General features: G+C 55.5%; 1 protein-coding gene and 1 long non-coding RNA gene across 2 annotated transcripts in view; one reads left to right on the forward strand and one right to left on the reverse strand.

The window, feature by feature from the left end:
• FCGBP (Fc fragment of IgG binding protein) overlaps positions 1-27,743 on the reverse strand; it is a 40,888-nt gene that overhangs the window by 7,882 nt on the left and 5,263 nt on the right. Inside the window, exons 4-17 of the mRNA XM_032390634.1 lie at positions 24,933-25,503; positions 22,249-22,853; positions 20,079-20,646; positions 15,507-16,099; positions 12,490-13,081; positions 12,153-12,352; positions 10,341-10,482; positions 8,014-8,351; positions 6,464-7,037; positions 5,467-6,083; positions 4,469-5,012; positions 3,060-3,631; positions 2,218-2,791; positions 995-1,194 (exon numbers count right to left, since the gene is read on the reverse strand). Coding sequence (XP_032246525.1) covers positions 995-1,194; positions 2,218-2,791; positions 3,060-3,631; positions 4,469-5,012; positions 5,467-6,083; positions 6,464-7,037; positions 8,014-8,351; positions 10,341-10,482; positions 12,153-12,352; positions 12,490-13,081; positions 15,507-16,099; positions 20,079-20,646; positions 22,249-22,853; positions 24,933-25,503 — 6,690 coding nt within the window. The remainder of the gene's footprint in view (positions 1-994; positions 1,195-2,217; positions 2,792-3,059; positions 3,632-4,468; positions 5,013-5,466; positions 6,084-6,463; positions 7,038-8,013; positions 8,352-10,340; positions 10,483-12,152; positions 12,353-12,489; positions 13,082-15,506; positions 16,100-20,078; positions 20,647-22,248; positions 22,854-24,932; positions 25,504-27,743) is intronic.
• LOC116623436 lies at positions 4,896-9,493 on the forward strand. The gene is made up of 3 exons (XR_004297709.1): positions 4,896-4,982; positions 7,919-8,071; positions 9,162-9,493. It is a non-coding gene; the product is annotated as an uncharacterized LOC116623436 (long non-coding RNA).

Genomic DNA, 27,743 nt, shown 5'->3' on the forward strand with positions numbered 1-27,743 from the left:
TTGCTAAGGGACAGTTCTGGGCTGACTTCTCCTTGTCACAATGGTGCCCATCTCATAGGGTTGTTATGATCACTAAATGAATTAACACCGGTAACAAACTTGGGGCATCGCAAGAGCACAGAAAACACCAAGCACAAAAATAAATCCAATTCACTTTCAACTTCCATCAGGAGACAATTGCCAACTTCACCACCTACTGTGCTATTGTAAATTGCTGGTATTTTTACTGTATGATGGAGACAGATGGAGAGGCCTGGTGCCCAGCGGGTGCCCTTCAGGCACAATGGCACCCAATCCTCAGACACCTATAATGCCAGGATGATGATTAACCCCATAAAGAAAATGAGGCTCAGAGAGGGGACTGTAGGAGGCCAAATAATTGTCCCCCAAATATATCCAGCCCCAATTCCTGGAACCAGTCAATGTTACCTTATACAGAAAAAGGGTGTTTGTAGCCTGTGATGAATTAAGGATCTTGAGATGAAGAGCCTGTCCTGGATTATCTGGGTGGGACTTAAATGTAATCACGTGTATCCTTAGAAAAGGGAGGCATGGGGAGGTTTTATGACACACACACACAGGAGGAGGGGAAATGTGACACAGAAGAGAAATCGGAGGTGGCCACAAGCCGAGGAATGCCCGCAGCCACCAAAAACTGGGGCAGAGAGGGGGGCAAGGAATGGATTCTCCCCTGGAGCCTCTGAAGAGCGTGCTGTCCTGCCTACACCTTGACTTTGCCCCAGGAACCCTGATTTCTAACACCGGCCTTCAGAACTCTGGGAAAATAGATTTCTCTGGTGTGAAGCCACCAAGTTTGAGGTCGTTTGTCTCAGCAGCCTCAGGAAACTCATACCGGGACTTTACGGGCACTGAGTCACCGAGCTGGGAAATGGAGGTGGCCCCTCTGTCCCCATCCTTGAGGAGGTCGGTAAAGAAGCCCTGAGTCTCCCTCGAACTCCTCCACCCTCCCTGCCCGCCGCCAGCCCGCCCTCACCGGCAAGTATTGGCCGTTATGGACGCAGCCACAGTTTTGTACGGGGACGCAGGTGCCGTGCGAGAGCAGGAAGCGGTCATCACACTCGCAGCCCTCGAAGCAGCGGCTGGTGCAGCCCGTGAGGCCCGAGAGGGCGGCGCAGGAGCCCTGGCAGGAGCGCGTGCAGGTGGAGTAGTGGCTGTGGGCGGGGCACTGGAGGGCTGCAGAGGGAGGAGGCGGGGCGGGTCAGGCCTGCGGCCCCAACACTGACCCCGGCCTCCCGGCACACCAGGATCTCGGTTGGCAGTGCTGGGGACGCCAGCTAGGAAGACAGCCTCGGGCCCTGCCCTGTGGAGCTCATGTCAGTGGGACCGATAGTGACGGCCCAGCGTGGTCAGGGCCGCATTGGGGAAGCAGAGGCAGAGGGGTCCAGGGCCAGGATGGGGACAAAAACAGGGAGTTGTAAGGACCCAGGGGAAGCCTCCAGGGCGAGGCCCTGGGCTCTGGCTGAGCAATTGGCAGGTGGCGCAGCTGTCCCAAGATGAGGACTGGGATCAGGGAATGGGAGGATCAGGTTTGGGGTAAAATGCTGATGTCATATAGGAACACAGCAGGTGTGAGGGACCCCAAGGACACCCAAGGGCAAGTGTTCAGGAAGCTGCTGGACCCTCGAGACTGGCAGTCAAGAGAGAGGTTGGGGCTGAAGACAGATAGTGTCCACTGTCAGCACTGAGGACAAATCAAGAGCCATAAGCGGTGGATAATGGCTCTGGACATAGGTGCTGTCCTGAGGAGAATGAACAAGACACGGCCCTACCCTGGGAGTTTGAAGGAAACATACCCCTAACCGGGGGTATCTGAGAGGTACAGTCCCAGCCTGGGGATCTGAGGGGATGTGGTCCCATCCCGGGGGGGTCCAGATGAGCCAGATTCAGGCTTTCTCATGTGAGCTGCGGACCTGCCTGACTAGCCCTCCCAGGTCCCCACAGAAAGGGCTCAGGATGAGCCCTGAGGAAGAACTGTGTCTGTGATTTCAGGACGGTGGGCCCCTGAAAGGAGTCTGAGAAGGACCAATTCGGGGGGAAGGAGGGAGGTCAGCAGGGTGTGCTGCAGGAGAAGCTGGGTGACGGGGGGAGCCTTCCAGAGGGAGGGACTGCTCCTGAGATGCAGACGGGACAGGAGCAGGTAGGGGGGTGTCCCTGAGCCAGGTCTGGAGTCTTTCGAGGGCCCTCCCGGACACTCACGGCAGAAGCTGTCTGTCCTCCAGGACTTCACGGTCCCACCGACCGCCTGGCAGTCCGCTGTGTAGGCTGTCAGGCTGCGGCAGAGGAAGGTGGTGTTGCCTTTGTGGAAACACAGGTCGTACACGCATTGGCGGAAGTACTCAGAGGGGTTCAGCACCGCGTGGCAGGCTGCAAAAGGGCCCTGGGGGTCCCGGATCTGACCGCAGGCCTGGTTGCTCTCATACGGTGCCGTCTCCTCGGCCAAGCACACGGGGCAGCCACTGGCCCCACAGCCCTCGCCACAGCCCTGGGAGGAGCTGGGGGCCCGCCACGCGGCCCCAAAGGCATCCACGCTGGGGGCCTCAGCGCCGCTGGGCAGGACAAGGTCGTCGGTCCAGTTGCTGTTGAAGTTCCCACAGAGGCCACAGACCCGGCCACGGAAGGGGCTGGGGATGGATATGAGGACATGGGCATCGCCATCAAAGAGAAGCCGCAGTGCCTTGGTGGTCTGCAGAATCACGTTCCGGCCCTCGGCAGTCACCCGCACGCGACCCACAGCCACAGGCAGGGCCACGGCCTTGTCGTCCACGGTGACCTGGGTAGAAAGGCCAGGGGGGTCAGGGACTCACAGAACCACGGGTGAGGCAGTCCCCTCAGACTCCTGGGGTGGAGCTATGTCCCTCACAGGCCCTTTGGGGTCGGACCATGTCCCTCGGACTGCCCGAGAGTGGGACTGTGTCCCCTTCAGACCCTCAGATCTCTGTCCCCCTCACTCGCCTTGGGGCGGGGTCACAGCTCCCTCAGAACCCTCAGGGTGGGCCCTATCCCGCTCAACCCCACAGGGTAAGGCCACGTCCACTCACCTTTGGACCCCGAGCCAGTCTCACAACCTGGCCAGCCACAGTCACCACCAGCTGTTGGAGATCGCCGGTGGCATCCTTCTCAAGCACGATACTAAAGTCCTCGTCCTCAGGCTGTGGGCGGCAGACTTTGGCCAGGACGTAGGAGCAGGAACCGTGCAGGTCATAGACACGCCCATCGAGGGTAATGTAGTGGAGGCCCCCACTGGCCACGCAGCGGCCACAGCCTGTGGGGTGGCAGGCCTGGACTCCGTCCTCTACTCGGCACTCCTCGTAGGGCCTGCAGGCCGGGCCCTCCTGGCAAGTGACGTGGCCGCCCGGCCCACACTCACAGAGCCGCTCGCACTCAGGGCCTGGGTGGAAGGACTCGCCTAGCGGGTAGTAGCGGCCCTCGTGGAGGCATCCGCACTGGCCCACGGGCACACAGGTGTCGCCGCTGAGCACGAAGCCGGCATCACAGACGCAGCCCTCCCGGCAGCTCTGCACGCAGCCCTCGGGCGCGGAGAGGCTCGGGCAGCTTACAGGGCAGGAGTCCCCGCAGAGCTTGTAGTGGCTGTTGGCAGGGCACCGGAGAGCTGTGGGGACCGAGAGGGAATGAGCCAGGCGGCTGCGAGGGAGCGGCACAGGGGAGGCGCAGAGCGGGAGAACCTGCCCAGGCGAGTGTGAATGGGGCGTGGGGCCAAATGTATGTGTGTCTCCGGGAGGAAGCCACCTGAGTCTACCCGGCTGGTGGATGTCTGACCTGGAGCCTCTGATGCGGTCTCTCTGACAAGGTTGGTGTCAGCGGGACTCTGACCATGTGTATCTGATTGGATGAAGCTGACAGGATAAATTTGACCAAGGCGATGTGTCTGAGGGGAACTGCCCTGGATGATGCCACCATGAGCCTGCATATATCTACCTGGGGCTACGTCAGGGTCATGATTCTACCTGGGGGTCTCTGCCCAAGTGCCTCTAACCAGGAGAGTCCCTGTCTGAGGTTATCAGACTAATTCTATCTGACCTTGTGTATTTCAGTGTTTGAAACAGTGTAGGTGCATGGGACCAACTCTCTAGGTCTCTCTCACCAGGGGTACCTGACAGAATCTACCTGACCAGGTGTATCTTGCTGTGTAGCTTTCGCAGGCTCAACCACCCCAGTCTATCTAACTGGGATATCAACACATGAATCCCTGAGAGGATACTGGACCTGGGGTTTCTGACCAGGTGTATCTGAGTCTCGCCCATTGCAGTAGGTGACCCGGTGCATTTCAGTGTGTGAATGCCAAGGTGGTTTTCTGGACATATCTGGCTCAGGGGAGGCAAGGTGGTGCCTAACCCCATGGTGGAGGAGAAGCTCTTGTCTTAGAGCCGCGGAAAGGGGGAGGCGGGGAGACCCCCATTATGTGGACCGGGCAAGCATCAGTACTCACGACAGAAGTCCGGCCGCCTCCACTCGCCGAGCTGGGCCCCCGCGGCCTGGCAGACCGTCACGTAGGCCGCCACGGCAGGGCAGAGGCCTCCCGGATGGCCCTGGGCCTGACAGGCATCCAGCAAGCAGGCCCGGAAGTACTGCTCCGGTGGCACGAGGCCGTGGCAGGGCGCCAGCGGGCCGTCGGCGGCGGAGATCACGCCACAGGCGTCCCGGCCGGCGAAGGCCCCCTGCTGCTCGGTTGTGCACTGCGGCGGGCACGGCCCGGGCACGCACTCCCCGCAGCCCGGCTCGCCGCCCACCTGCCAGCCGGCGGGGTTCCCGCCCACAGCCTTCAGGTCGTCGGCGGGGTCCTGGTTGTAGTTCCCGCACAGGCCACAGAGGGCGCCCGCGTACGGCGCCGGCACGCGCAGGCGCACGAAGCCGTTCCCGTTGAAAGCCAGAGACAGCCCGGCGGCCGCGGTCACCACCACGTCGGCGCCGCTCACGTACGCGCGCAGGCGCGAGTCCAGCTGGTAGGGCAGCGCTACGAGCTTACCGTCCACCTGCGGGCACGGGGTAGGGGTGGGGGCGATGAACGGTGCGGGTACAGGTTCGAATTTTGACTCCACTACCCACGGGGGTGGGGGGGGGAGGGGAGGGGAGAGTGGATCCCTGAGCCTGTGATCTACCCTTTGTAATAATAATAATGATAGCGGTAGTAGTAGTAATAACGAGCATCTATAGACACGATGCCGCTGCTTCCTCACACTACCCTCTGAAGCAGGTACTTTCCTTAGACCCATTTTATAGTGGAATAAACTAAGGCCAAACTAAAGGAATTATCTAAGAAACGGGGAAGCCACTGCTCCAAGCCCTCCTGCTCCAAGGCCTATACTCCGAACCCCTGCATCATGCCCCGCTAACCTGTGAAAGGTAATCAGGGGACTGGCAAACTCCTAACTGTCCCAGACAACCCCAGGGCTGGCATGTGCTCCCGTCTGGCTCCAGGCCCCTCACCTGCAGCTGCCGGGGCCATTGGGCACTGAGGGTCAGGCTGTGTTTATAGATGTTCAGGGTGACACTGCGAGGGTAGCTGACCGCCTGGCTGCCCCGGTGCTCGTTGACTATAGTGACGGTGAAGTTCTCAACCCCCGTGGGCAGCGTATTGCAGGGCGTGCTCAGAAGGTACTCGCAGTTGCCTTGGAAGTCGAATTGGTGCCCATCCAGGGTGACGTAATGGGGGTCACCCCAGGCCTGACACTCCGCTGTGCTGACAGGCTCGCAGCCATGCTGGCCCGAGGGCAGCAGGGCACATTGTTCACCTAGCCCGCACTTGGCAGGCTTGCAGACCAGCGAGCCACCCCCAGGCCCGCAGCGGCACCTCTGGGAGCAGGTGGCGTCAGCCCAGAACTCGCTGCCAGCTTCGTGGTATGTGCCGTTGGCCCAGCAGCCACAGCCACCATCCAGGGCAACGCAGCGGTCGGCGCTCCACACAAAGCCCGAGTCACACTGGCAGCCCTCGGCACAGGGGCCGTCACATGGCTTTGGGGTCGTGGGGGGCGCAGGGGACGGGCAGCTGTCCGGGCAGGCTGGGCCACAGAGCTCGTAGTGGCTGTTCTTGGGGCAGGAGATCTCTGTGGGTGGACCGAGGAGTGGGAGGGAGACAAAGAGAGGGAATGGTGTCGGGGGGTGGGGTCAGAGGATTGGGAGGTGACAGAGACAGAGGGACAGACAGAGGGACTGAGGGAAACAGCAAGAGACACTGATAGACAGTGAGGGAGACACAGAGGAAGACCCAAACAGAGACAAGCAGAGAGAGAATGAGAAATGGAGAGGCAGAGAGACAAAGGGAGACACAGAGATAAGCGCCAAGAGACCGAGAGACAAAAACAGAGACCGAGAGAGCAAGAAAAAACAGAACGACCCAGAAAGACCCAAGTAAGACCCATCCAATCTGGCAGAGACAGGACCCCTCCCCTTACCCCGAGCTCCTGCTCTGCTCCCCAACACTCACCACAGCCAGCCTGCTGCCTCCAGTCCTTAATGGCAATCCCTGCGGCCTGGCAGGCAGCAGCATAGGCGGCCAGAGCCTGGCAAAGGATGTCGTGGGCCCCGCCGCCTAGGCAGACATCCAGAACGCAGCCCTTGAAGAAGCTGTCGGGGGCCACGTGGGCATGGCAGGCAGCAAAGGGGCCTCCCGCGCCAGGGGCCAGGGGTCCACAGAAGCCAGGGCCCTTGTACTCCTCCACCTGGTCCTCAGGGCATGTCGGACAGTTCCCCTGACATTCATCCCAGCACAGCGGGTCCCAGCCCGGAGCGCGCCAGCTGCCGCCCCAGACGGGTATCGAGGGAGCCAGCGTGCCGTTGGGGAAGGCTCGGTCGTTGCTGCTGTCACGGTCCATGTTCCCGCAGAGCCCAAACACTTCGCCATGATAGCTACTAGGCAGCGTCACCTCCACTCGCCAATCCCAGTCATAGCTGACCTGAAGCCCAAAGTCTGTTACCAGCAGCGCTTTTGACGCGCCCTGGGTCACTGAAATCCGGCCCCCAGCCACAGAGACGGGCAGCGCTGTCAGCACACCGTTCACCTGAGGGGGGGAGAGGAAGGAGGCAAACAGAGCTCACTCAAGGTGTGGAGGCTCCAGCTCTGGCCCCCTGCCTCCCTCCCTCATCCTGCCATGGCTGGCAGCTGCCAAGGCTTCCCTTACGACTGACTGACGGTTGTAGGTCACTTGACAAGCATTGCGGACATTGCTGAAGTCCAGGCCCTGGAGAATGAAGCCTCACTCTACTGCTTTTTCTGGGTCTCTCGCTCTCCATCTCCCTCCCTTCCTCTACTCTCTGTGTCTCTCTGTTATCTCTCCCTCTGTCTACATCTAGACTTATTTCTCTATATCTAGACTTATCTCTCTCTCTCTCTCTCTCTCTGGGTCTTTCTCTGTGTCTCTCTCTCTGGGTCTTTTTCTGTGTCTCTCTCACTCAGTGATTCCCTCCCTCCCTCCCTCCTCCTGTCCTGTGCATCTCTGTGTGTCTGGACATCTCTTCAAGTCACTCAACATTTATCTAGTACCTACCCTGTTCCATACTTCTCTCTCCCACTGTGGACTACCATTCATCTGCAACCATGGGCAGGAAGGGTGGCCCATCTCCCCCCAGCCCTCACCCCTCTCCCCATCTCCCTGAATTTCACTCCAGTTGGAGGTTTTGGGCCTCTAATTTATTCCCTCACAAACATTTATGGGCTCTCAGCCGGATCCCCGTTTCATAGATAAGGAAATCGAGGCCCACCAGAAAAGTAACTCGCCCAACATCACGCAGCTCACAAGGAGTCTGGATTCAAATCCAGGTCTCTAAAAAGGCAAGTGCTGAAGTCCTACATCAAGCCCTTAGCAAAGGGCCAGGCTCGCTTAATTCCCAACAGAGAGGTGACGATTGCTGTAACTATTGTTCTGCTGTCGTTTTGTTTCAGGCCTCGGCCAAGACAGAGCCTTCAGCTCCTAACCGAGGCTGGCAGGACCCCTTGCCCCCACCAGGGGGCTCCAGGGGTCATGCTGCCCGACTTACCCGGACTTTGCCGATCTCGCCTTTGTGGATGGAAATATTGAAGCCGAGGGCAGACACGGTGACGAGCCTCACATATGACACAGCAGGGTTGCCCCGGTTCTCATTCTTGGTGGTGACGGTGAAGGGGGTCAGGCCCTGGGAGCTGCCCCCCTGGGAGCCAGCTGCTGCCAGCACATAGTTGCACGTGCCTTGGAAGTCGAAGTCCCAGCCATCAAAGGAGTGGTAGTGTGGGTCGCCCCATAGCCAGCATGTGGCCTCATAGTTGGGCATGCACACAGCCTGGCCAGCTTTCTCCTGGCAGGTCTCCTGTGGCCGACACGTCACACCGTGGCATGGGTCTGGAGACAGGGAGAGAGGACATTCTAGGGCTGCCCGGCCAAAGGACGGCTGCTCCCCAACATCTGCCCCAGTCTCTGCCCCAGGCTACTGTACTGGTGGCTGAGGATGGATATCAGGGGCCTCCCAACTGAGACCCACGCCCGGCAGTTTGCTGCCTGAGACCTTGCAGCCAAGACCCAGACTGTAGGGTCCTTACATTGGAACCCAGCCCCAAGGGGTCCCGTTATCTGCGATGCCAGCCCTGAGGGCATCCATGAGAGGGCATCCACAGCCCCAGGGTTTTCTGTGTTCCAGACCTGGGCCCCCATTTCCCCATGCGCTTAAGCTGCCAGCCTTCTGGGGGCCACCCCCTCTGAGACTCCGTCCTGGAGGTTTCTGTGCTAAACCAAGGTACTAGAGGAACTTTCTGGTGAGAACTTAACCCCAGAGGCCCCAACATTTGAGATCCTGATCTGGGGGGTCCCTCTGTGTAAGACTCTGCCTCCCTTGGGTGGCTGCCTCTGAGACCCTCGCCTTGGGGAATCTCATTTCTAAAGCTCCATCTCTGAGGGTCTCTTTGTCTAAAACTCTGTCCCTAGGGCCACTGTATCTGTGACCTATTTTTGAACCCCTGTGCCTAAGACTCCAGCCTTAAAACTTCCTCCGCACCCCACCCCCCCCACCGCCTCCCCGTGCCCATTTTCAGTGTATTGCCTCTCAGCTCCAGATCCACCAATAGAAGGCTTTGTCGGGAGAAAGCGCTGGAGGGTCAAGGCAGGGGGAGCAGCTTCCCGCGGTGATTCATGGTGCTTTGCTCTCCTTGCCTGCAGGGGACGCACTCAGCCAGTCCATGGCCCCAGCTGGCCTCTTGGAGAGTCACTTAGGCTCTGGCCCACAGCTTCCCACTGAGTTTTGGGAGTTTTGCGAGCACCCCGCCAGGATCTTCCTGCCTGCCCGCTCCAGCCTGCACAACCTCTAAGCCGGGAGGCTCCGGCTGCATCTTCCAATGACATCTGCCTCTTGGCCTCCCTCCCTTCCCTGAGTGCCCTGCTTTAGCTTTAGGGGCGGGGGCTGTTCCTGACATCTGCTTTTCTTTTGTTCATTCATGTTCTTCTTACCCCCCTAGTACTTGATTACAAGTAAATTCTGTAGATTAAACTCCGCATTGAAGCTACTCTGTGGTTTTTGTCTCCTGATCCAACTCTGACCGCTACGCCCCCCACCTCTGGGAGTCCCGGTGAGCCTGTCCAGCAGCACTGAGGGCCTCAGTCAGTTCTGGAGGTCCCATTCCCTTGTATTTGGGAATAAGGAATTATGCTCTGCCCTTCACCCTAAGAAACCAGTCCTGGGGGGTGGCTCTGTCACTTAGACTTAATCAGGGAGGGGGGGTCCCATGTCTGAGACTGTTTCCCTATAAATCCTGATCCTCCTCTTGAGGAGGGCCCTGTATTGAAGACCCCAGCCTTGGTGGGGTCTCTGCCCAAGACGCCTACCTTGAAGGGGTGTTTAGAAGCCCTGAGCCTAATCCTGCATACCAGTGGTCAGCGAACACCAGCACAGCCAGCTGCCTGTTTTTCACAAATATGAGTTTCATTGGAGCCTCAGCTCCTCACTTACATAGCCTACGGCTGATTTCATGCCACGATGGCAGAGTTGGGTAGTTATGACTGAGACTCTAAGGCCTTGCAAGTTTAAGTATTTACCATCTGGCCCTGTAGGAGAAAAGTTTGCCTGTCCTTGCTTTATGCTGAGGGTCCCTGACACTTGCCCCAGGAAACCTAGTCCTGGGGGTCCCCACAGCCTGGATTCTACCATAAGAGTCCCTGCCTCCCAGCCTGGAGGCCCTCTGCCCCTGGCCCTGGAAATCCCAGCCCAGGGGGCCCCAGGTGGAGACCTCAATCCTTCGTCCTCTGTGCCTCCCACTGTGAAAATCAGGGTTTCCACCACCCTCTGCTCCGGAGTCCTCGTCCTCTGTTCCCAGGGCCCTGCGCCCGGCCCCAGCCCAGCACCTTTGGTGATGCAGCTCAGGACGCCTTCCGAGGGCTTGCACACCTGTCCTGGCTTGCAGCTGTGGGCCTGGCACACCACACCTTGCCCGGCGTGGCACACACACTGCTGCTGGCAGTTGTCGACGAGCATCGTCTGGTTCGGCTGTGGGGACAGAGGGCGACGGCCATCAGGGCGGGAGTTGACACCAGCATCTCAGGCGTTCCGGGGCCAGAGGGTCCAGAGAACACGAAAAGGGCACCTTTCAGCAGGGCAGCCCCTTGTCTGTGAACCTAAGGCACCGCATGGCCTTGGGATCCAATTCATTCATTCATTCATTCATTCATTCATTCATTTTTCCAAAATGCCCACTCAATGTCCGCTCTATATGAGAAGCGTTGTGACATACCAATTAGGAGCAAAAGCTCTGTAATGAGCACTGGGTATTATATAAGACTGATGAATCCCTGACCTCTACCTCTGAAACCAATAATCCATTATGTGTTAATTAATTCAATTTAAATTTTAAAAAAAAGAGCAAAGGCTCTGGAGCAAACTGCCTGGGTCTGAAGCCTGTTTCTGCTATTTCCAAACTGTATCACTCTGTGCAAATTACTTAACCTCAGGACGCCTGGGTGGCTCAGTTGGTTAAGCGTCTGCCTTTGGCTCGTGTCATGATCCCAGGGTCCTGGGATTGAGTCCTTCCTCGAACTCCCTGCTCAGCAGGGAGTCTGCTTCTCCCTCTCCCGCTCTCCCTGCTTGTGCACTCGGGCTCTCTCTCTCTCTCTCAAATAAATAAAATCTTTAAAAAAATTACTTAACCTCTTGATGACTCAATTTCCTCATCTATAAGCTGCTGATAATAATAGCACCTACCTATGGTAGTATAACTTACTTAGTAATACATATGAAGTATAGGGGAAAGGAAAAGGGAGTTTTTAAAAAAATAATCCAGGTTGGAGAGGAAACAAGAAGGGAGAAAATGTGGTTATCACCAAGGATGCGTGATGGGTCCATGGAGATTTATTACACTGTTCTCTTGACTTTTGCATGTTTGAAAATTGTCATAATAAAAAGTTCGTCTCTATGTGTAACGCACCTAAACTGTGCCCGTGGCATTGAAAGCTGTAACTGGTATGAGGTAAGCACCATCTACCTATTTGCTTTTGTTATCGCATTTGTTTTTTTTTAAAGATTTTATTTATTTGACACAGAGAGAGAGATAGTGAGAGAGAGAGCATGAGCAGGGGGAGCGGCAGGCAGAGGGAGAGGGAGAAGCAGACTGCCCGCTGTGCAAGGAGCCTGATGCGGGGCTCGATCCCAGGGCCCTGAGACCATGACCTGAGCTGAAGGCAGACGCCTAACCGACTGAGCCACCCAGGCACCCCTTGTTACCACTTTCATTTGTATGAGGAGAAGAGTAGAGAGGGCGCCTGCCTTCACAGAGCTCCTGGTCCTTTGAGGGAGATAGGCTTTAGACAAACACACAGGCAAATCGAAGAAAGAGGAGTAAGTGGGTGAGGGTGGGAGAGGCAAGCAGAGGGAGTTACCTGCTGTGTCAGAGAGACAGTCTAGACCCGGGGAGCCAGGGGAAGGTTTATATTTGCAGGGCCCATGGCCATATGGAGAAGGGTCTTCCCGCCGCCATGGGGGAAGGTGGCTCAAGGGAGCAAGAGTGAGGGCAGGGAGGCAGCAGGTGGAAGATGACAAACGGGACCACAGTGGGGCCATGGGGAGGGGAAGGGCTGGGTGGGAGAGATGTTCAGGAGGCCAAGGGGCCGGCTGTGGGGAGGTGGGCAGGCCCTGGTCTCTGCCTGCCATGACCGGGTTCCTACCTCATAGTAGACACCGTTGTGGTAGCAGCCACATTGCTGGATGGGCACGCAGGCCTGGCCGTCACTGAGGAAGCCGGGGTCACACTGGCAGCCCTCGGCGCAGCTCTCCGGGCAGTGAGGGGGGGCGCTGAGTGCCGAGCAGCCCAGGGAACAGGTGTCTGCGCAGAGCTCATAGTGGCTGTTGGGGGGGCATGCCATCGCTGCAAAGAGGGAGTGTTGGTCAGAGCCCCCTCCCAGGGGCTCTGCGGAAGGGGCTGCAGTGTCTGCCGCTTCTGAGCCTCAGTCTCCCCTCCCTCTTCCCCTCAGTACCCCCCGCCCTTCTCTGCCCCTTACTCACGACAGAATGACTCAGTCCTCCAGGGACCAATGTTGCCTCCGGCCGCCTGGCAAGCACTCACATAGGCTTGGATGCTGCTGCAGAGGATGCTCTCGTTCCCGCCACCCAGGCAAAGATCAAAGACACAATTTTCTAAGGGACCCTGGGGCTCAACCAGCTTGTGGCAGGCGGCCAGAGGCCCAGTGGGGCTGGTGAGGAGCCCACAGAACTTCTCCTGCTTGTACTTCTCCTCCAGCTCAGGGGGGCACTTGAGGTCCGGGCTGCAATCCTCCCCGGGCTTGCAGGTGGGCGGTGGCAGGCACGGGGAGCCGGGCACCGCCTCCTCCCAGGAGTTACCGAACTCGTTTGAGCTGCCTGCCTGTGAGCCGTCCGGCTTCTGGAAGTCATCCTTGGCGTCGCCGTTGTAGTTCCCACAAAGGCCACGCAGCTGCTGGTAGTAGTTGCCTGGGACGGTGACCCGCACGTTGTACATGAGGTCGTAGGCCACACGCAGGCCGAAGTCAGTGTCGATCACGACGTTCGAGCCGTGCTGGGAGGCGCGGACCTGGCCCTGGGCCAGCACCACGGGCAGCTTCATGTCCACACCATTCACCTGGGAGGTAGGAGATGCCACGCATCAGACGGTGCACTTTGGGAGGGTAGACCCTCGTTCGAGCCCTTGCCTGACGTTGGAGATCCATGTGACCTCCCAGTCTCTGGGCCTTAGTTCCCGTATTTGTAAAATGGGCATAATCATCGGGTCTTGCAAGTGGGTCGAATGGTGGTCCCCAAAGGATATGTCTGCCCAAAACCCCTGAATGTGACCTTATTTGGAATAAGAGTCTTTGCAGACCTACTTAGGGTCATGATCTCAAGATCATCCTGGATCCGGGTGGGCCCTATGCCCAGTGATGAGTTTCCTCGTATAATGACGAGAGCCAGAAAAGGAGACAGAAGAAAAGAGGCCATGTGAAGACAAAGACAGGGGGGACACCTGGGTGGCACAGTCGGTTGAGCAACTGACTCTTGTTTCAGCTCTGGTCGTGAGATCGAGCCCTGCGTCAGGCTCTGCGCTCAGCGTGTAGTCTGCTTGAGATTCTCTCTCCCTCTCCCTCTGTCCCTCCTGCTCGTGCACTCTCTCTCTCTCTCTCTAAAATAAATAAAATCTTAAAAAAAAAGACAAAGACTGTGATGGGAGTGTCGTGGCCGTGAGCCAGGGAACACCTGGAAAACACGAGAATTCTCTGGAAGAGGCGAGGAAGGAGCCTCCCCTGGAGCCTTCGGAAGGAGGGTGGCTCTTGCCAGCACCTTGAGTTTGGACTTCTGGCCTCCACAACTGTGAGAAAACAAATTTCTGTTGTTTTAAGCCACCATGCGTGTGGTAACTTGTGCCGGCAGCCACAGAAAGCTGATACAGGCCTCAATGGAGTAACAAGCTTCCCAGCTACCCTTCCTTCACCCCTTGCAGATCGATAATGCAGGGATGGACTCCGGAGCCACCTGCCTGGGTTCCAACACAGCTCTGCCCCTTCCCCTTCCTGCGACTCTGCCCGTGAGGCGCCTCTCTGTGTCTGTTTCCTCGCCTACCAAGTGGGGTCCACACGGTTACTGTCAGGATTATTTAAATTGACATCTGGGAAGCGCTGAGAAATGTGTCTGGCATGGAATGGGTGTTCTGGGAGCATTTGCTAGCATTCTGAGCTCTGATTGGGAGTTTTTCTTTTGACAAGTAAGTGGGTGCTAAGGTTTTTCACTTTAAGCGTCAGTGGGTGGAGCGTTAGGCTAATGGGAAATGAACTTGAAACCCCTGAGCCAAGAACCAGTGGTTTCAAGTGGAAGGCTGCTGGGCATCCAATGAAGCCTTAGAAGTCCACCCCTGATTAACACACTCGCTCATCCTTCCTGAATGCAGACACGCTGAGCATCAGAGGAGGAGGCAGGAGGAAGACACGCTCCTCAAAACATAGTCACCTGCCATACTTCCCAAGCAGGGACCTCGGTGCCTCAGTTTCCTCATCTGTAAAGTGCGGGATATAATAGTTTCCACCTCATGGAGAAGCTAGTGGCTTCAGTGAGATGCACATGACAAGAACACCAACCACACCTGTATTCAGAGCCAACTATACGTGAGGTGCTCTCCTAGGAGTGTGAGCAAGCATCTAACGCATGGCCGGTGCATAGCGGATCCCTGAAGAAGTCAGCTCTTTATCAGCAACCTCATCATCAATCCTGCCTGAGTGCAATGGTCATGTGCCTGCATTTTAGTGGGATCCCTGGGGAGAGCCTTCCACTTTCCATAGGAGACCAAATCCTTCTCAGAAAAGCACCATGGTGCACCCAGGGTCCAGTGCGCTGTCTCCTGGCATGTCGTCCCGGGTTCAAGTCGTGCCTTTGCTGGGGCACTTTGGGCCAGTGATGGGACCTCCCCCTCTAAAGAATAAAGCAAATAATGGTACTTCCAGCTGCAAGGATGAAATGATACTGTGAATGTGAAGTGTTTAGCGGCCAACAAAATCAGAGGTCAGCCGTGTAAAAACCGGAGCTGCTGTTACTGTTGTTGTTATGGTTGGTAAGGGGTGATGGGGTCCCCCCCAGATTGTCCTCTGTCCTTGAACCTTTCCCAACCCCCATCCCCGAACTTGCCCAGCCTCTGACTGCTTCATGTTGCTGGCCAGGAGACCAGGGAGGGGGCTGGGGCAGGGACCAGGTGCAGGGAAGGTGCAGGGAAAGGGAGGTGGGGGTGAGCAGAGATGTTCAGAGGGGATAGGCAGGAGCAGGGAGAGGAGAGCCTGAGGAGGAGACAGAGGGGGAAACTGAGTCACGTGGGAGCAGGTCCAGGTCCCCAAGGCCTCCTGACTCCTTGGCTCCCACTCAGGGCTCTGACCGGCACCTACCCCCTCCGCCTTGGGGACCCTGTGCTTCCCACATCCACTCAGAGCTCTGAGCCCCCTGCCTCTGGGCTGAGTGCTTTGCATGTCCCACCCAGAGCACCCTCTATCCCAGGCCCCCTCCCCTTCGTGTTCCGCTGCTCTTCTCACCGTGACCTTCCACTGATTCTGCTCCAGCCGCAGGGTGAAGTTAGCCACCTGGACGGTGATCACCCTGGTCACACTGACTTTCCCATTGCCCCAGGCCACGTTCTCCTGCAGGACGGTAAACTGCTGCAGCCCAGGCCGGGTCTTGTAGGTCCGAGACAGCACGTACACACAGGTACCCATGAAGTCGAAGCGGCGGCCGTCGAAGGTGGTGTAATGGGGGTCTCCCGAGGCTTGGCAGGTGGCAGAGCCCACGACCACGCAGCCCAGGAGGCCACCAGATGGCTGGCAGGCCTCCTGTGGGCCACAGGCGGAGGGCTCGCAGGACACCAGGCCGCCCTCCTGGCATTGGCAAAGGGAATCACACCCAGGTCCGGGGTAGAAGGTCTGGCCTGGCGGGTGGTAGATGCCCTGGTATGCGCAGCCGCAGGAGGGCAGGGGCACGCAGGACTCACCACTGAGCGCGAAGCCCTCGTCACACACACAGCCCTCGTAGCAGTCGGAGCCACAGCCCCCGGGCACTGGGAGGTCCCCACAGGACAGTGGGCAGCCATGGGAACATGCCTCGTAGTGGCTGTGTGGCGGACAGCTCAGAGCTGTAGGGAAAGCAGCAGTGAGCTCGTGAGCCTCAAGAATCTCCGCTCCCAGGTGACGCACGCGCAGGCACACCCTCACTCACACTCACACGTAAGCCATCCGGCGGCAAGGAGCCCCTCTGTTCAGCGGGGCCTGGGGCACAGATTACATCACAATTAATCTGGGCCTAATTAAGATTCTATTCCAACTTAACTGTAGTTTGTGGTTATCCGTAATGTCTTTAATGACATGTCTTTTTTTTTTTAAGATTTTATTTATTTATTTGACAGAGAGAGACACAGCAAGAGAGGGAACACAAGAGGGGGAGTGGGAGAGGGAGAAGCAGGCTTCCCGCCAATCAGGGAGCCCGATGCAGGGCTCGATCCCAGGACCCTGGGATCATGACCTGAGCCGAAGGCAGACGCTTAACAACTGAGCCACCCAGGCGCCCCTTTAATGACATGTCTTAAACATATAAGTGCATATACGGTGTGTGTGTGATCTATGCAATGCATTTGTGAACACAGTAGTTTTAGCTTCTTCATTCTATAGTGATATAGTAGGAGGAGGAGTAATTCTGTAGTAAATTGAAATCTTTGGCCCACGTTGTGAAGAAGAGGAAAAAAATAATTCCTGTTCCTCTCTCCGAACTCCAGTCACTCCAGATTATAAGACAAGCGGTTTCCGCGAAACAAAACAAAACAAAAAACCTAAGACTGAGCCCAGTAAAGCCTCTGTCTGTGCCGAGATAATAACCACGTGCGGCCATTTAAATCTAAGTTAATTGAAGTTCAATAAAATAGAAGATTTACTTCCTTGGTCACACTAGCCCCATTTCAAGTGCTCAGTATGTGACTGGTGGTGACCACACAGGAGAGCTCAGGGACAGAACATTGCCAACATCACCAAAGTTCCATTGGATGGCGCTGTTCTAGATCTTATAGCCAGCTTACAAGAGAATCCAGGGACAGAGGAACAAGTTAAATAGTGCAGAAGCAACTAGCCAAATCCAGAAAGTAGGAAATTCTGCAGGACAAATGACTTGATTTTTTTCCCCAATAAGCAATGGCCCAAACAAAATGGATAGAGGGGCAGAAATGAGATAAAACAAGTACAGCCAAATGTAGACTGTAGAATATAGATGGTAAGTGTATGGGTATTCACTGTAAAATTCTTTCAATTTTTCTATACATTTGAAGAATTTCATAATAATGTGTAGGGCAAAAAGGAAAGGGGCAGAATGAAAATGATTGAAGTAAAATCAACCCAATGCTGCGTGTGGATCTGGTCTGGATTCAGATTCAAACAAACTGAAAAAAAAAAACCAACCACTTTTTTTTAGACAATTGGGGAAATTTGAACCTAGGTTGAGTTTAGATGATGTCAGTGTTATTTTTGTTCCTAGTAACAACAGCATTGTGGTCATGTTTATTAAAAGTTCTATCTGCTGGGGATGTTTACTGAAGTATTTATGGGAAAATTCATAGTTCTAGAATTTGCTTTAAAATACTTCTGCAAAATTGGGGCACCTGGGTGGCTCAGTCAGTTAAGCATCTGCTTTCGGTTCAGGTCATGATCCCAGGGTCCTGGGATCGAGCCCCGTGTCTAGCTCCCTGCTCACTGGGGAGTCTGCTTCTCCCTCTGCCCCTCCCCCCCAACTCATGTGCTCTCTCTCTCTCAAATAAATAAAATCTTCAAAAAATAAAATAAAATAAAATATTTCAGCAAAATTAAAAAAAAAACCAATAAAACCAAAGGGGTGTCGGAGGAACCAAGAATGCCACAATACCCACAGTCATCAAAGCTGGGGCTGGGGTAAGGCCCCACCCTAGGCCCCCCTCTGCCTGATGTCTGCATCCTCACAACCCAATCTTCTAGAACTGCCCCAAGGGGTACAAAGGCAAGAGTAGTCTTAAGGAAATAAGAGATTCTCAGTTTCCACAAAGGCCACAGAATGAAGCAATTAATGGTACAAGTTCAGGAGCCAACCTGCCTGGATGCAGGTCATGGTGCCTTGCTATGTGACCTCAGGCAGATGATTTGATATCTCTGTGGTTCCTACCACTCACTTTGTAAACGAGGAATAGGAACGATCCCACCTCACAGAGTGGTGGTGAGGAGGAAATGAGAAGAACCCTTAGAAACCCTCAGAATGGGAACTGCACCATGGGAAGTGTGCCTCACGAGCACCGCCCGTAGCGATAGTAACCCTTCCTAAGATGACTGGCCTGAGAACATCTACTTTCCCACTGTCCCTTCGGTGAGCGTGCTTCTCCCACTTTACAGAAGACAACTGTGCACTCCCCACCCATCCCAAATCAACATGGTGTGCTGTCCGGGGGTGTGGAAACCTCTGGGGACACAAAGGGACACTTCCAAATACTGCTGTGAAGTGTGGGGACAATGCATGATGAAACCTCCCTGGGTAAGGAATCAGGACCAATGTTGCTCCCAACAAGATGGAAGGAGGGTCTGAGAGAGCCGGCTGCTCGGAGGACAGGAATAGTTAAGTTTTACTGTGTCTCTCTGTGTGCCTGACTTCCCTACAACTCAAAAGGATTTCAGAGTGGAGTGACATTGCTGGGCCAGAAGCCCTTCCACCCACTTATTAGCATCCTATATATGAAAATCAAAAGCAGAATTGATGTTGAACCTGGTCTCGCTCAACAGCAGACATGAACTTTTGGGGGGAAGCTGCATCTATCTCACTAAGAGATGCATTTCCAGTACATTCTACTCTTTATGTTGAATATTTTTATCAGTTGTGTACTAATGATACTTGCAATGATAACTCCCTCCATTCTTTTTTTTTTTTTTTTAACATTTAGAGTCTGATAGTCTCAGGAATTTCTGATGATAATGAAATGTTCTTCACAGGTGTCTATATTTGTGGCGAAGTCTGATGGGGATTGGGACAGACTGACGATGGCCACGCCTTCTTCTGGGCTTGGCCGTGGTCCTGGCTTTGGCTCATGGGATGACAGCAAATGGGACACTAAGCAGAGGCCTGAAGTGTGCTTGCCTACTGGGGCTCGTCCACGCTTGCCGCTCTTTGGAACCTCGAGACCACTGTGTGAAGCAGCCTGCACCAGCCAGCTAGAAGATGAGACCGAGTCAGCAGGGACAAGCAGTCCCGGCTAAGGTCCCCCCAAACCAACCAGCCTGACAACCACCAGATGTGTAAAGTCAGGCCGTTGTAGACCATCCAGCCCCCACAGAACCGCCAGCAAGACTGCAGAGATAAACCACGCTGGCCCAGACTAGGAGATCAGCCCAGCAGCCTGTAGAATCATCAGAAATAATACTTGTTGTTTTAATCCACTTTTCACTTTGGGAATGTTTGTTACACAGCAAGAACTAACTGATGCAGTGATCTAAAAAGAGACTTTCATGTATTTCAGTATATTATGCTAGGTTAAATTCTGCTGGAACTAAAAATCTCTAGAAGGTCAGTTCAGGAGAGTGAGGATTTCTTTTTTTCCTGTTTTCTCCCCCATTATATCCTCAGTGTTGGGAACACCAGTAGGTGTTCAATAAATAGTTGTTGAATGAATGAATGAATAGAAGCTGAAGGAGAAAAAGAAATGATGTGACATGCATGTATTTATCATGCGAATTTCAATGGACAGTGATGTGCGCCATCCAGGCAGATGCTGTAAATGAGTGAAGTGGGTCAGATGGTGACCAAAAACACTGGAGAGAGACCAGCCTTCTTCTAAAGGCAGCCCTGCTACTCGTCTCTGAATGACAGCTGCCATATAGGAATTAGACCCGGGGCCACCAGATATTTTTGGTCATCTTACAAATATTTCCTGCATCTGTGACTTCCCAGGCATGTAACTGAATCCTCCTAAGCCTCTGTTTCCTCACCTGTTAAATGGGTGCAGCCACGGTCCCTACCTCAGAATACCCCTCTGAGAGTTACATGAGTTAATGCTATGTATACGTTAATGAATATTCATAAGGCCGAGCCCCCCAGCTGTCACTCCCGGTACTCACGGCAAAGCTTCTCACTCCTCCAGGGGTGCACAGTGGCCCCGATGGCCTGGCACGCAGCGGCGTAGGTGGCCAATGCCTCACATAGCGGCCCAGACTGGCCTGGCAGCAGGCAGCGGTCATAGACACAGTCGCGCAGGGCACCCTGTGGGTCCAGCTTGCTGTGGCACTCGCGGAAGGGCCCCGCGGGGTCCGCAAGGATCCCACACTCCTTCTTGCTTTGCAGCTGCTGGGCCACCAGGGAGTCCAGGTTGGGACACTCCCCTGGCTCAGTTGCCCCACAGCCTGGCCTTGTCTCCTCCTGCCAGCTGTTCCCAAAGGCCAGGGCATTGGCAGCTTGGCCTCCATCCCGTAGAGCCAGGTCATCATCGGGCTTCCCATTGAAGTTCCCGCAGAGCCCACATAGGGCCCCGGCATAGCTGCTGGGCACCTTGACAATCACACGATCGTTCCAGTTGTAAGTGACAGTCAGGCCAAAGTCTGTGCGCACAACTGCATTTTGGCCCTGGCGGAAGACCTGCACCTGCCCATCTGCTGCCTGGAAGGGCAGGTGATGAAGGATGCCGTCCACCTGGACAGAGATGAAGGAGGTCCAAGGGGTCAGGGTATTCATGGCTGGGTGTCTCGCCCTTCACTCACTTGGCTCCAGCTATTCTGAACTCCTTGCTGTTCTCTTGAGCACATGATGCTTGCTTCCACCTCAGGACCTTTGCACTTGCTTTTCCCTCTGTCTGGCACACCATCTACCTGTCTTCAACCTGCAGCTATCAGCTTAAATCCAAATCCCTAACCCATGGCCTTCAGAGCCTACAGGATCTGTCTCCCCATTACCTCCCTGACCTTACCACCTCCCACTCCCCCTGCCTCACTCAGTCTGCTCCAGCCACACTGGCTTTCTTGTTATTCCTCTACTTCTCTCAGTTTAGTCCAACTCTAGGGACTTTTCACTTGGCCAAGAATATTACCCAACACTTGCCTCCTGGCTGCTTCCCCTTTATCCTTCAGGACTTGGTGCATAGCCAAGCCCCTTCCCTACAAGGTCTCGTTTCACTGTGGCTCTGTATACCTCTGTGCCTGCATCACCTGCCACATCGCTCACTCAGCCTCCTTGCTGTCTCCCTGAACACACCAAGCGTGCTCCCACCTCATGGCCTTTGCACTTGCCGTGCCCTGTTAGCTTTGATCCAAATCCCTTACAATGGCCTAAAAGGCCCTAGATGATCTGAGTCTCACTGCTCTCCAATTTCGTTCTCTGGTACTGCCCATCCCACCCCTGCAACTCCAGCCGGGCATTCTCATCTTCTCCTGGACTCCGTGAGCTCAGTCCAGCCTCAGGGCCTTCGCTGTGCCTTCTGCTTGTGACATTCCTACCCTCTTCCACGTCCCTATTCTTTGCCTGGTTGCCTCCCCATCATCCTTTATGTCTCAGTTTAAAATAGAACCCCTCTCCCCACCAGGCCCTGCTTGTCCCCACTTTTCTGACCTCGTCTCCTACCAATCTCTCTATCCCATCCCCCCATCCTCACTCTCAAGTACAGCCGCACTGGCTCTGTGCTGTTCTCCTGTACTCTTCAAGCTTGGTTCAGCCCAGCCTTTGCACCTGCTGTTCCCTGCACCTAGGAGCCACCGCTCTTCACCTGGTGGTCTCTTCCTTGTCCTTCAGGTTTTGGTTGAAATCAAGACCTCCATCATAGCCATCCCCTCCATCATCCCCTCCCTCCATTCCAGCCCCACAGGCCTCCAGACTATTCCTCTGCCCTCTTGTTTGTTCCTGCCTCAGGGCCTTTGCACTTGCTGTTCCTTCTGCCCGGAATACTCTTCCATCCACTTCTGTCCCTGCCTGTTCCATCTCTCTTCTCAAGAGTGGCAATAGGATGTAGTGGTTAAGAAAGTATAGGCTCTGAAGCCTAACAGCCTGGCTTCAAATCGTGGCTCTGTCACTCATTAGCTGTGTGACCATGAATAGATAACTTAGCCTTTCTGTGCCTCAGTTTCTCATCTAACAAGATTAGCTATTTCACAGAGTGTTCTAGAAATTGAGTTACTATGTGTCAAGCATTTAACATGTAGAAGTAACTTAATATGTATCGGTCCCACCCGGGGTTCAGAGCCCCTTCTCCTTAAGGGGGATTTCCTGCCTCTCTGCCTCCTCCCCCGGCCCGGAGTCACTCACCAGCACCTGCCCGGGGGAGTCCCGGCGCACGGTCACTTTCACGCCACGGGCCTCCACGCGCACAGCGCGCGTGTAGCTCACGGTCTGGCTGCCCCGGTGCTCGTTTTCCACCAGCACCCGGAAGGCGGGCAGCGCCGCCGCCTGGCCGCACGAGCCGACCAGCAGGTACGTGCAGGTGCCCATGAAGTCGAAGCGCCGGCCGTCGAAGCTCACGTAGTGCGGATCCCCGGACGCCTGGCAGCTCCCGAAGCGGTCGGGGTAGCAACCCAGGAGGCCGTTCTGGACGCGGCAGCTCTCGCCGGTTGGGCAGCCCTGCCTGTCCTTGCAGCTCACCTGCTGGGTGGCGCCGTTGCAAGTGCAGAGCCGCTGGCACTGGTCGTCCGCCCACACCTGCTGGCCGGGCGCGAGCAGGCGGCCCTCGAAGATGCAGCCGCACGACGAGGCCTCCACGCAGGCGCCGCCGCTGGCCACGAAGCCCGGGAGGCACACGCAGCCTTCCGCGCACTGGCGCCCGGAGCAGTTGGCCGGCACCGCCTGGGGGTTGCAGGTGGCGGGGCAGGCGGGGCCGCACTGCTCGTAGCGGCTGTTGGCCGGGCAGTTCAGGGCTGGGGGGGGGGGGGGGAGAGAGGGGGAGGGGGGTCAGGCCAGCGCGACGGGCCTGGTGGGGTGTCTGTCCGAAGGGCTCAACGAGACTTCCCTCCCCACACCCTGCTCCTGCCCCCGGAGCTCCCCGTGGCGCTTCCATCCCTCCCGGTGCTGGGGCCCCAAACCTCAGAGACACAGTTGACTCTTTCCTTCCTTCATTTTCACGGACAACCAATCTGTCAGTAAATCCTGTGAGCTCCATAGTCAAAATCTATCCAGAATCTGCCCCCTTCTCTCGCCATCGTCCCCACCCTGGTCTGGTCCCCTCTCCCCCAAGCAGCCTTCTGCCTGGTCTCCCCCCATAACCCCCACTCAGCCCTCACAGGCTGTTCCTCACAAGCAGCCAGAGGGGCCCTGTGAACACCAGTGACGTCCCTCTCCTGCTTAGAGCCCTCTTGTGGTGCCATCTCAGGGAAAAACGGGGGTCCTCCTGATGGTCCACGAAGCTCCCCATTATCTGAGCCCATCGCCTCTCTCCTCATCTCCTCTCATTCTCCCTTTGGTTCACTCTGTCCCAGCCACAGAGGCTTCCTCATATGTCCTCACACTCCCACCTCAGGGCCTTTGCTGTTCCCAGGGTCTGTACTGGCCATTCCTCAGAAGGCAGGGCAGCATGTGGTTAAGAGAAAGCTACTGGAGCCCAGATAGCCTGGGTTCAAACCCCAGCCTCCCCTTTTAAGCTGTGTGATTGTGAGCAAATGACTCCAATCGCCCCGTGCCTCAGTTTCCTCATCAGGAACATGAGATAATAATAGTACTGACCTCACAGGGTTCTGAGGAGTCAATGAGTTCATCTATGCAGAGACAGCCCATAGTGTCTTTACTACTTAGCTGACTCCAGTGTCTTATCCTGCTCTCGGTTCCGCTGTCACCTCCCCAGAAAGGCTGTCCCTGACCACCCTCTTCATTAGCCTCCCATTCGCTCTCATCACATGAACTTCGTTTCTTTTGCTCTTTAAAAATATTCCATAGTTTGCTGCTTACTGTCTGTCTCCCCCGCTAGGATATAAATTCTGTGAGGGTGGGGGTCCGATCAGCCTCAATCCCCCACTGAATCGCCAGCACCAAGGACAGGGTCTGGCCCACAGGAGATGCTCATTCATTCAGAAATGAATGAGTGGATGGATTCACCAATTCCTCCTTTGCACCAGGCATTGGGGGAACTTGGGAGGGTGGGTGTTTACTGGGCAGTGAGGACAGAAGAGTGACCAAGACAAGCCCCACGTGGCCTCAGTGTCTCCCCCAGACTTACTCCTCCTCTGGAGTCCCCGTCTCAAGCCCGAGGCCTGGGCCTGGACACCTCCTCTTCCCTGGGCACTCGACTTTCTGTCTCCTGAAAATTTCTTTGGGAGCCTCTCCAGGGCAGGGGCAGGTGTGTGCTGGCCCCCACGGCACCCATCACCAGCAGAGGGATGGGGCCATGTAGGGGCTCAGGGAATGTTTGTGGATTGAATGAATAAATGGGCAAATGAATGATTATGTGGACGGACACCTGACTGAGGAGCTTGGACTTTATCCAGAGGGCATCGGGGAGTCACGGAAGGGCTGTGAACGAAGGGACATTTACATTTCTGCTTTGGGACTCGGAGGACTACCTGTCACACCAGCTCCTCTCTCAGCCTGGCACCCACGTCCTGCTCCCCCTTTTTCTGTCTCGTTCCAGTTTCTCCTACAGGTTTCAGATTGGGCATCCCTTTCTCTAGGAAATCCTCCTCGATCCCTTCCCCCCCAGGCTGAGTCGAGAAGCTTTCCTGGTCGCCCATAGCCCCCTAGACATCCCCCCTCCTGGCCCTGTCCACTCTGCCCGTGCCTGGCAGAGCCCAGCAGGGACCACCCTCGTGGTCACTGCCTAGAGGTGTGTCTGCCCCAGCCTTAGGCTCACTGTGGGCACGGTGTGGCCATCTCGGCCATCCCTGCGTCCCTGGCATGGTCCAGCTTCAGGCTGCACCACAAGGAGTGCTCAGATATGGAGCAGGTGCAAGGAGTCCCCTGCCTCCCACCACGCGTGCCCCCAGCCCCGCACCGAGGGTGTCACTCACGACAGTGGGCCTGCGACCTCCAGTTCCCGACAGAGATGCCAAGCTCCAGGCAGGCCTGGGCATAGGCGCTGAGGCTGCGGCACAGGCTGGACCGGTCCCCATTGAGCACGCACAGGTCGTACACGCACTCCTCCAGGAAGGGCCGGGGGGGCAGCGCGCTGTGGCAGACGGCAAACAGGCCGTCGGCCTGGGTCAGCATGCCACAGAGGCGGTTGCCCTCGTAGTGCTGGGCCTGGCCCGGGGTGCAGGAGGGACAGTTGTTCTGGCAACCGTCCTCACACAGGTAGTCCTCGTCCTCCAGCCTCCAGCTGTTGGCAAACTCCACGGGGTCAGTCACCAGCTCCAAGTCGCTGGTGAGGAAATCGTCGTCGGGGTTGTGGTTGTAGTTGCCACACAGTCCCCACACCTGACTCTGGAAGCGCTCGGGCAGGCTCAGGGCCAGCTGGCAGTCCCAGTCGTAGGTGACCACCAGCCCAAAGTCCAGCTCCACTATGGCCCGGGTCCCGCTCTGGTACACGCGCAGGCTGCCCTTGGCCAGGGAGACGGGCAGGCGTGAGCGCTGGTTGTCAATCTGCGGGGGGTGGGGGTGGGGGGGCAGCGGGCGGTCAGATCCTGCGTGGTCTGGCCCTCACCCCTCGAACCCTCCCCACTCGCCACCCCCTGCCCCGGCTGCCCTGGGATTCCTTCTTCCTGTTGCTGCCACCGACCAAGCCTTGGGGTCTTTGCCCTCGCCTCCCTGTGGCCTGAAATGTTCTTCCCCTAGACACACCCGTGGCTCACTCCCTGACCTCTGACCTCTTACAAAAGCTTTGCGCCACTGTCACCATGGCAGTGACACTCTATTTTATGTGGCAACCCCTCCCTACTCCCTATGCCCTTTCTTTGCTCTATTTTTTTTTTCCCTATAGCTTCTAACATATCATTTGCGAATTTCTCATGTTTATCATCTGCCTAACTCCGCAGACCGTCAGCCCCACAAAGACAGGGATTTGTGTCTGCTCTGCTCGCGGCTTCCTCTCCTGCACCTAGAACGGTGCCTGGTAGAATCGCAAGTGCTCAATGAGTGAATGAAGGCGATGCTGTGTTAGAGAAACATTCACCGGGCACTCCCTCTGGGCCTGGCCCTGGCTGGGCGATCCTGGGAGTGATGACCGAAGACAACCCAGACCCCGCTCTCCTGGGGCTCCCAGTCCAGTGAGGGAGACAGACTGGTCACTAGATCAGAGTGACAGATCAGAGGGATGGTGGGAGCTCTAAACCTCTGCCAAGTCACTGACCTCTGTAAGGATCTGACAAAAGTAACAGGGCTCTCTCTCTGAAAAACTGCACAGCAGATGCAAAATTCCACACATAATTTTGGGGATTTGAAGTCCCTCTGAGCTTGTGCTCAGTCCCTCCAGATTTCTAGAACACCTACTTTAATCCACTTGCTTATTAATCTCACAGATCCACCTGCACACCCGCACAGCGAGGTGGGTACAAGAATGCTCAGTGCTGCGCTATTTGCCATCGTGAACAAAGCATCCATCGGTGGGAGACTGAATTACCCAAATGATGGGGCATCCATCCAATGCAGAACAGTGCAGGTGTAAAGAACAACAACAACAAAAGAAAGCCGAGGCTCCCTTGATGTTGATATGGAAACAGCTCCAGAAGCTACCGTACAGTGTAAAAAGCAAAGTGCAGAACAGAGCAGACAGTACGGTACTCTTCGCTAAGAAAGGGGAGAGGGAAGAATGTAGGTTTGGCTTGCTTGTATTGGCATAAAGAAACCCTAGGTGAAACCTCAAGAAATCAGTAAAACTGGGGAGTGGGGGAGGGAAGAGAGAGAAAGCAGATGAAGACAGGAGTGACAGCCAGACCTTCCACAACATGCCCTGTTTGTTTTGAGCTATGCTGATGCTTTACCTCTTAAAAAAAAAAAAAAAAAAAAGAATCGCAGCAACACGGAAGAAATTCACAAGCACTGTGCTGAGCAAAAGAATCTTCCCGCAAATGGCTTCTTCCACCGTGTGATTCCATTAATATGAAGTTCTTGAACAGGCGAAACTAATCATTGGTGGGAAAAAAAATCAGAACTATGGTTGCCTCTAGGAGCGGGTTGGGATTGTCTGGGAAGGGGCATGAGAGAATGTTCTGGAATGATGAATAGATTCTATATCTTAATGGAGGTTGGGGTTGCACATTTGTTAAAACTCCATGAACTTAAGATCTATGGATTTTTATTATGTGTACATTTGATATCCAACGTAAACAAAACTGGGACTGCCAGCTGGCCCTGAGCCTGCCCGAGCGCTTCCAGAGCCAGGTGTGCGGACTGTGTGGCAACCACAACCACAACCCCGACCCACAACCCATACCATAAAAATATGGTATGAGGCAGAATGGCAAAGAGGTTAAGAATGGACTCAGGAGCCAGCCTGCCTGTGTTCCCAGCTCCATCTCTTACTGGCTCGGAGCCCTTGGGAAGTCGCTCATCTCTCTGGACCTCAGTCTCCTCACCTAAAAGTGTTAATAATAATGCCTCCCCCCACAGATTGCTGTGAGCATTCCATGCATTAATACACGGAAAGCACTAAGAAACAAATCCAGCACATAGCAGGTGCTCCCTAAATTTAGCGTTTGGTCGCTGAAGACATTCCCCATTGTTGGACAGTTTGTTTCTTTTCTTTTCTTTTTTTTTCCTTTTGCTACCCCAAACCAGGTTGGCATAAACTTTTCTTCCCCCAACCATATCTCTGAGTATCCTTAAAATTTCTAGAAGTGGAATTGCTGGACGAAAGGTATTTCAGGCTCTGATTTTCAAATTCC

The sequence above is a fragment of the Phoca vitulina genome, unplaced genomic scaffold (assembly GCF_004348235.1).
Source record: "Phoca vitulina isolate PV1807 unplaced genomic scaffold, GSC_HSeal_1.0 scaffold58, whole genome shotgun sequence".
Lineage (NCBI taxonomy): Eukaryota > Metazoa > Chordata > Mammalia > Carnivora > Phocidae > Phoca > Phoca vitulina.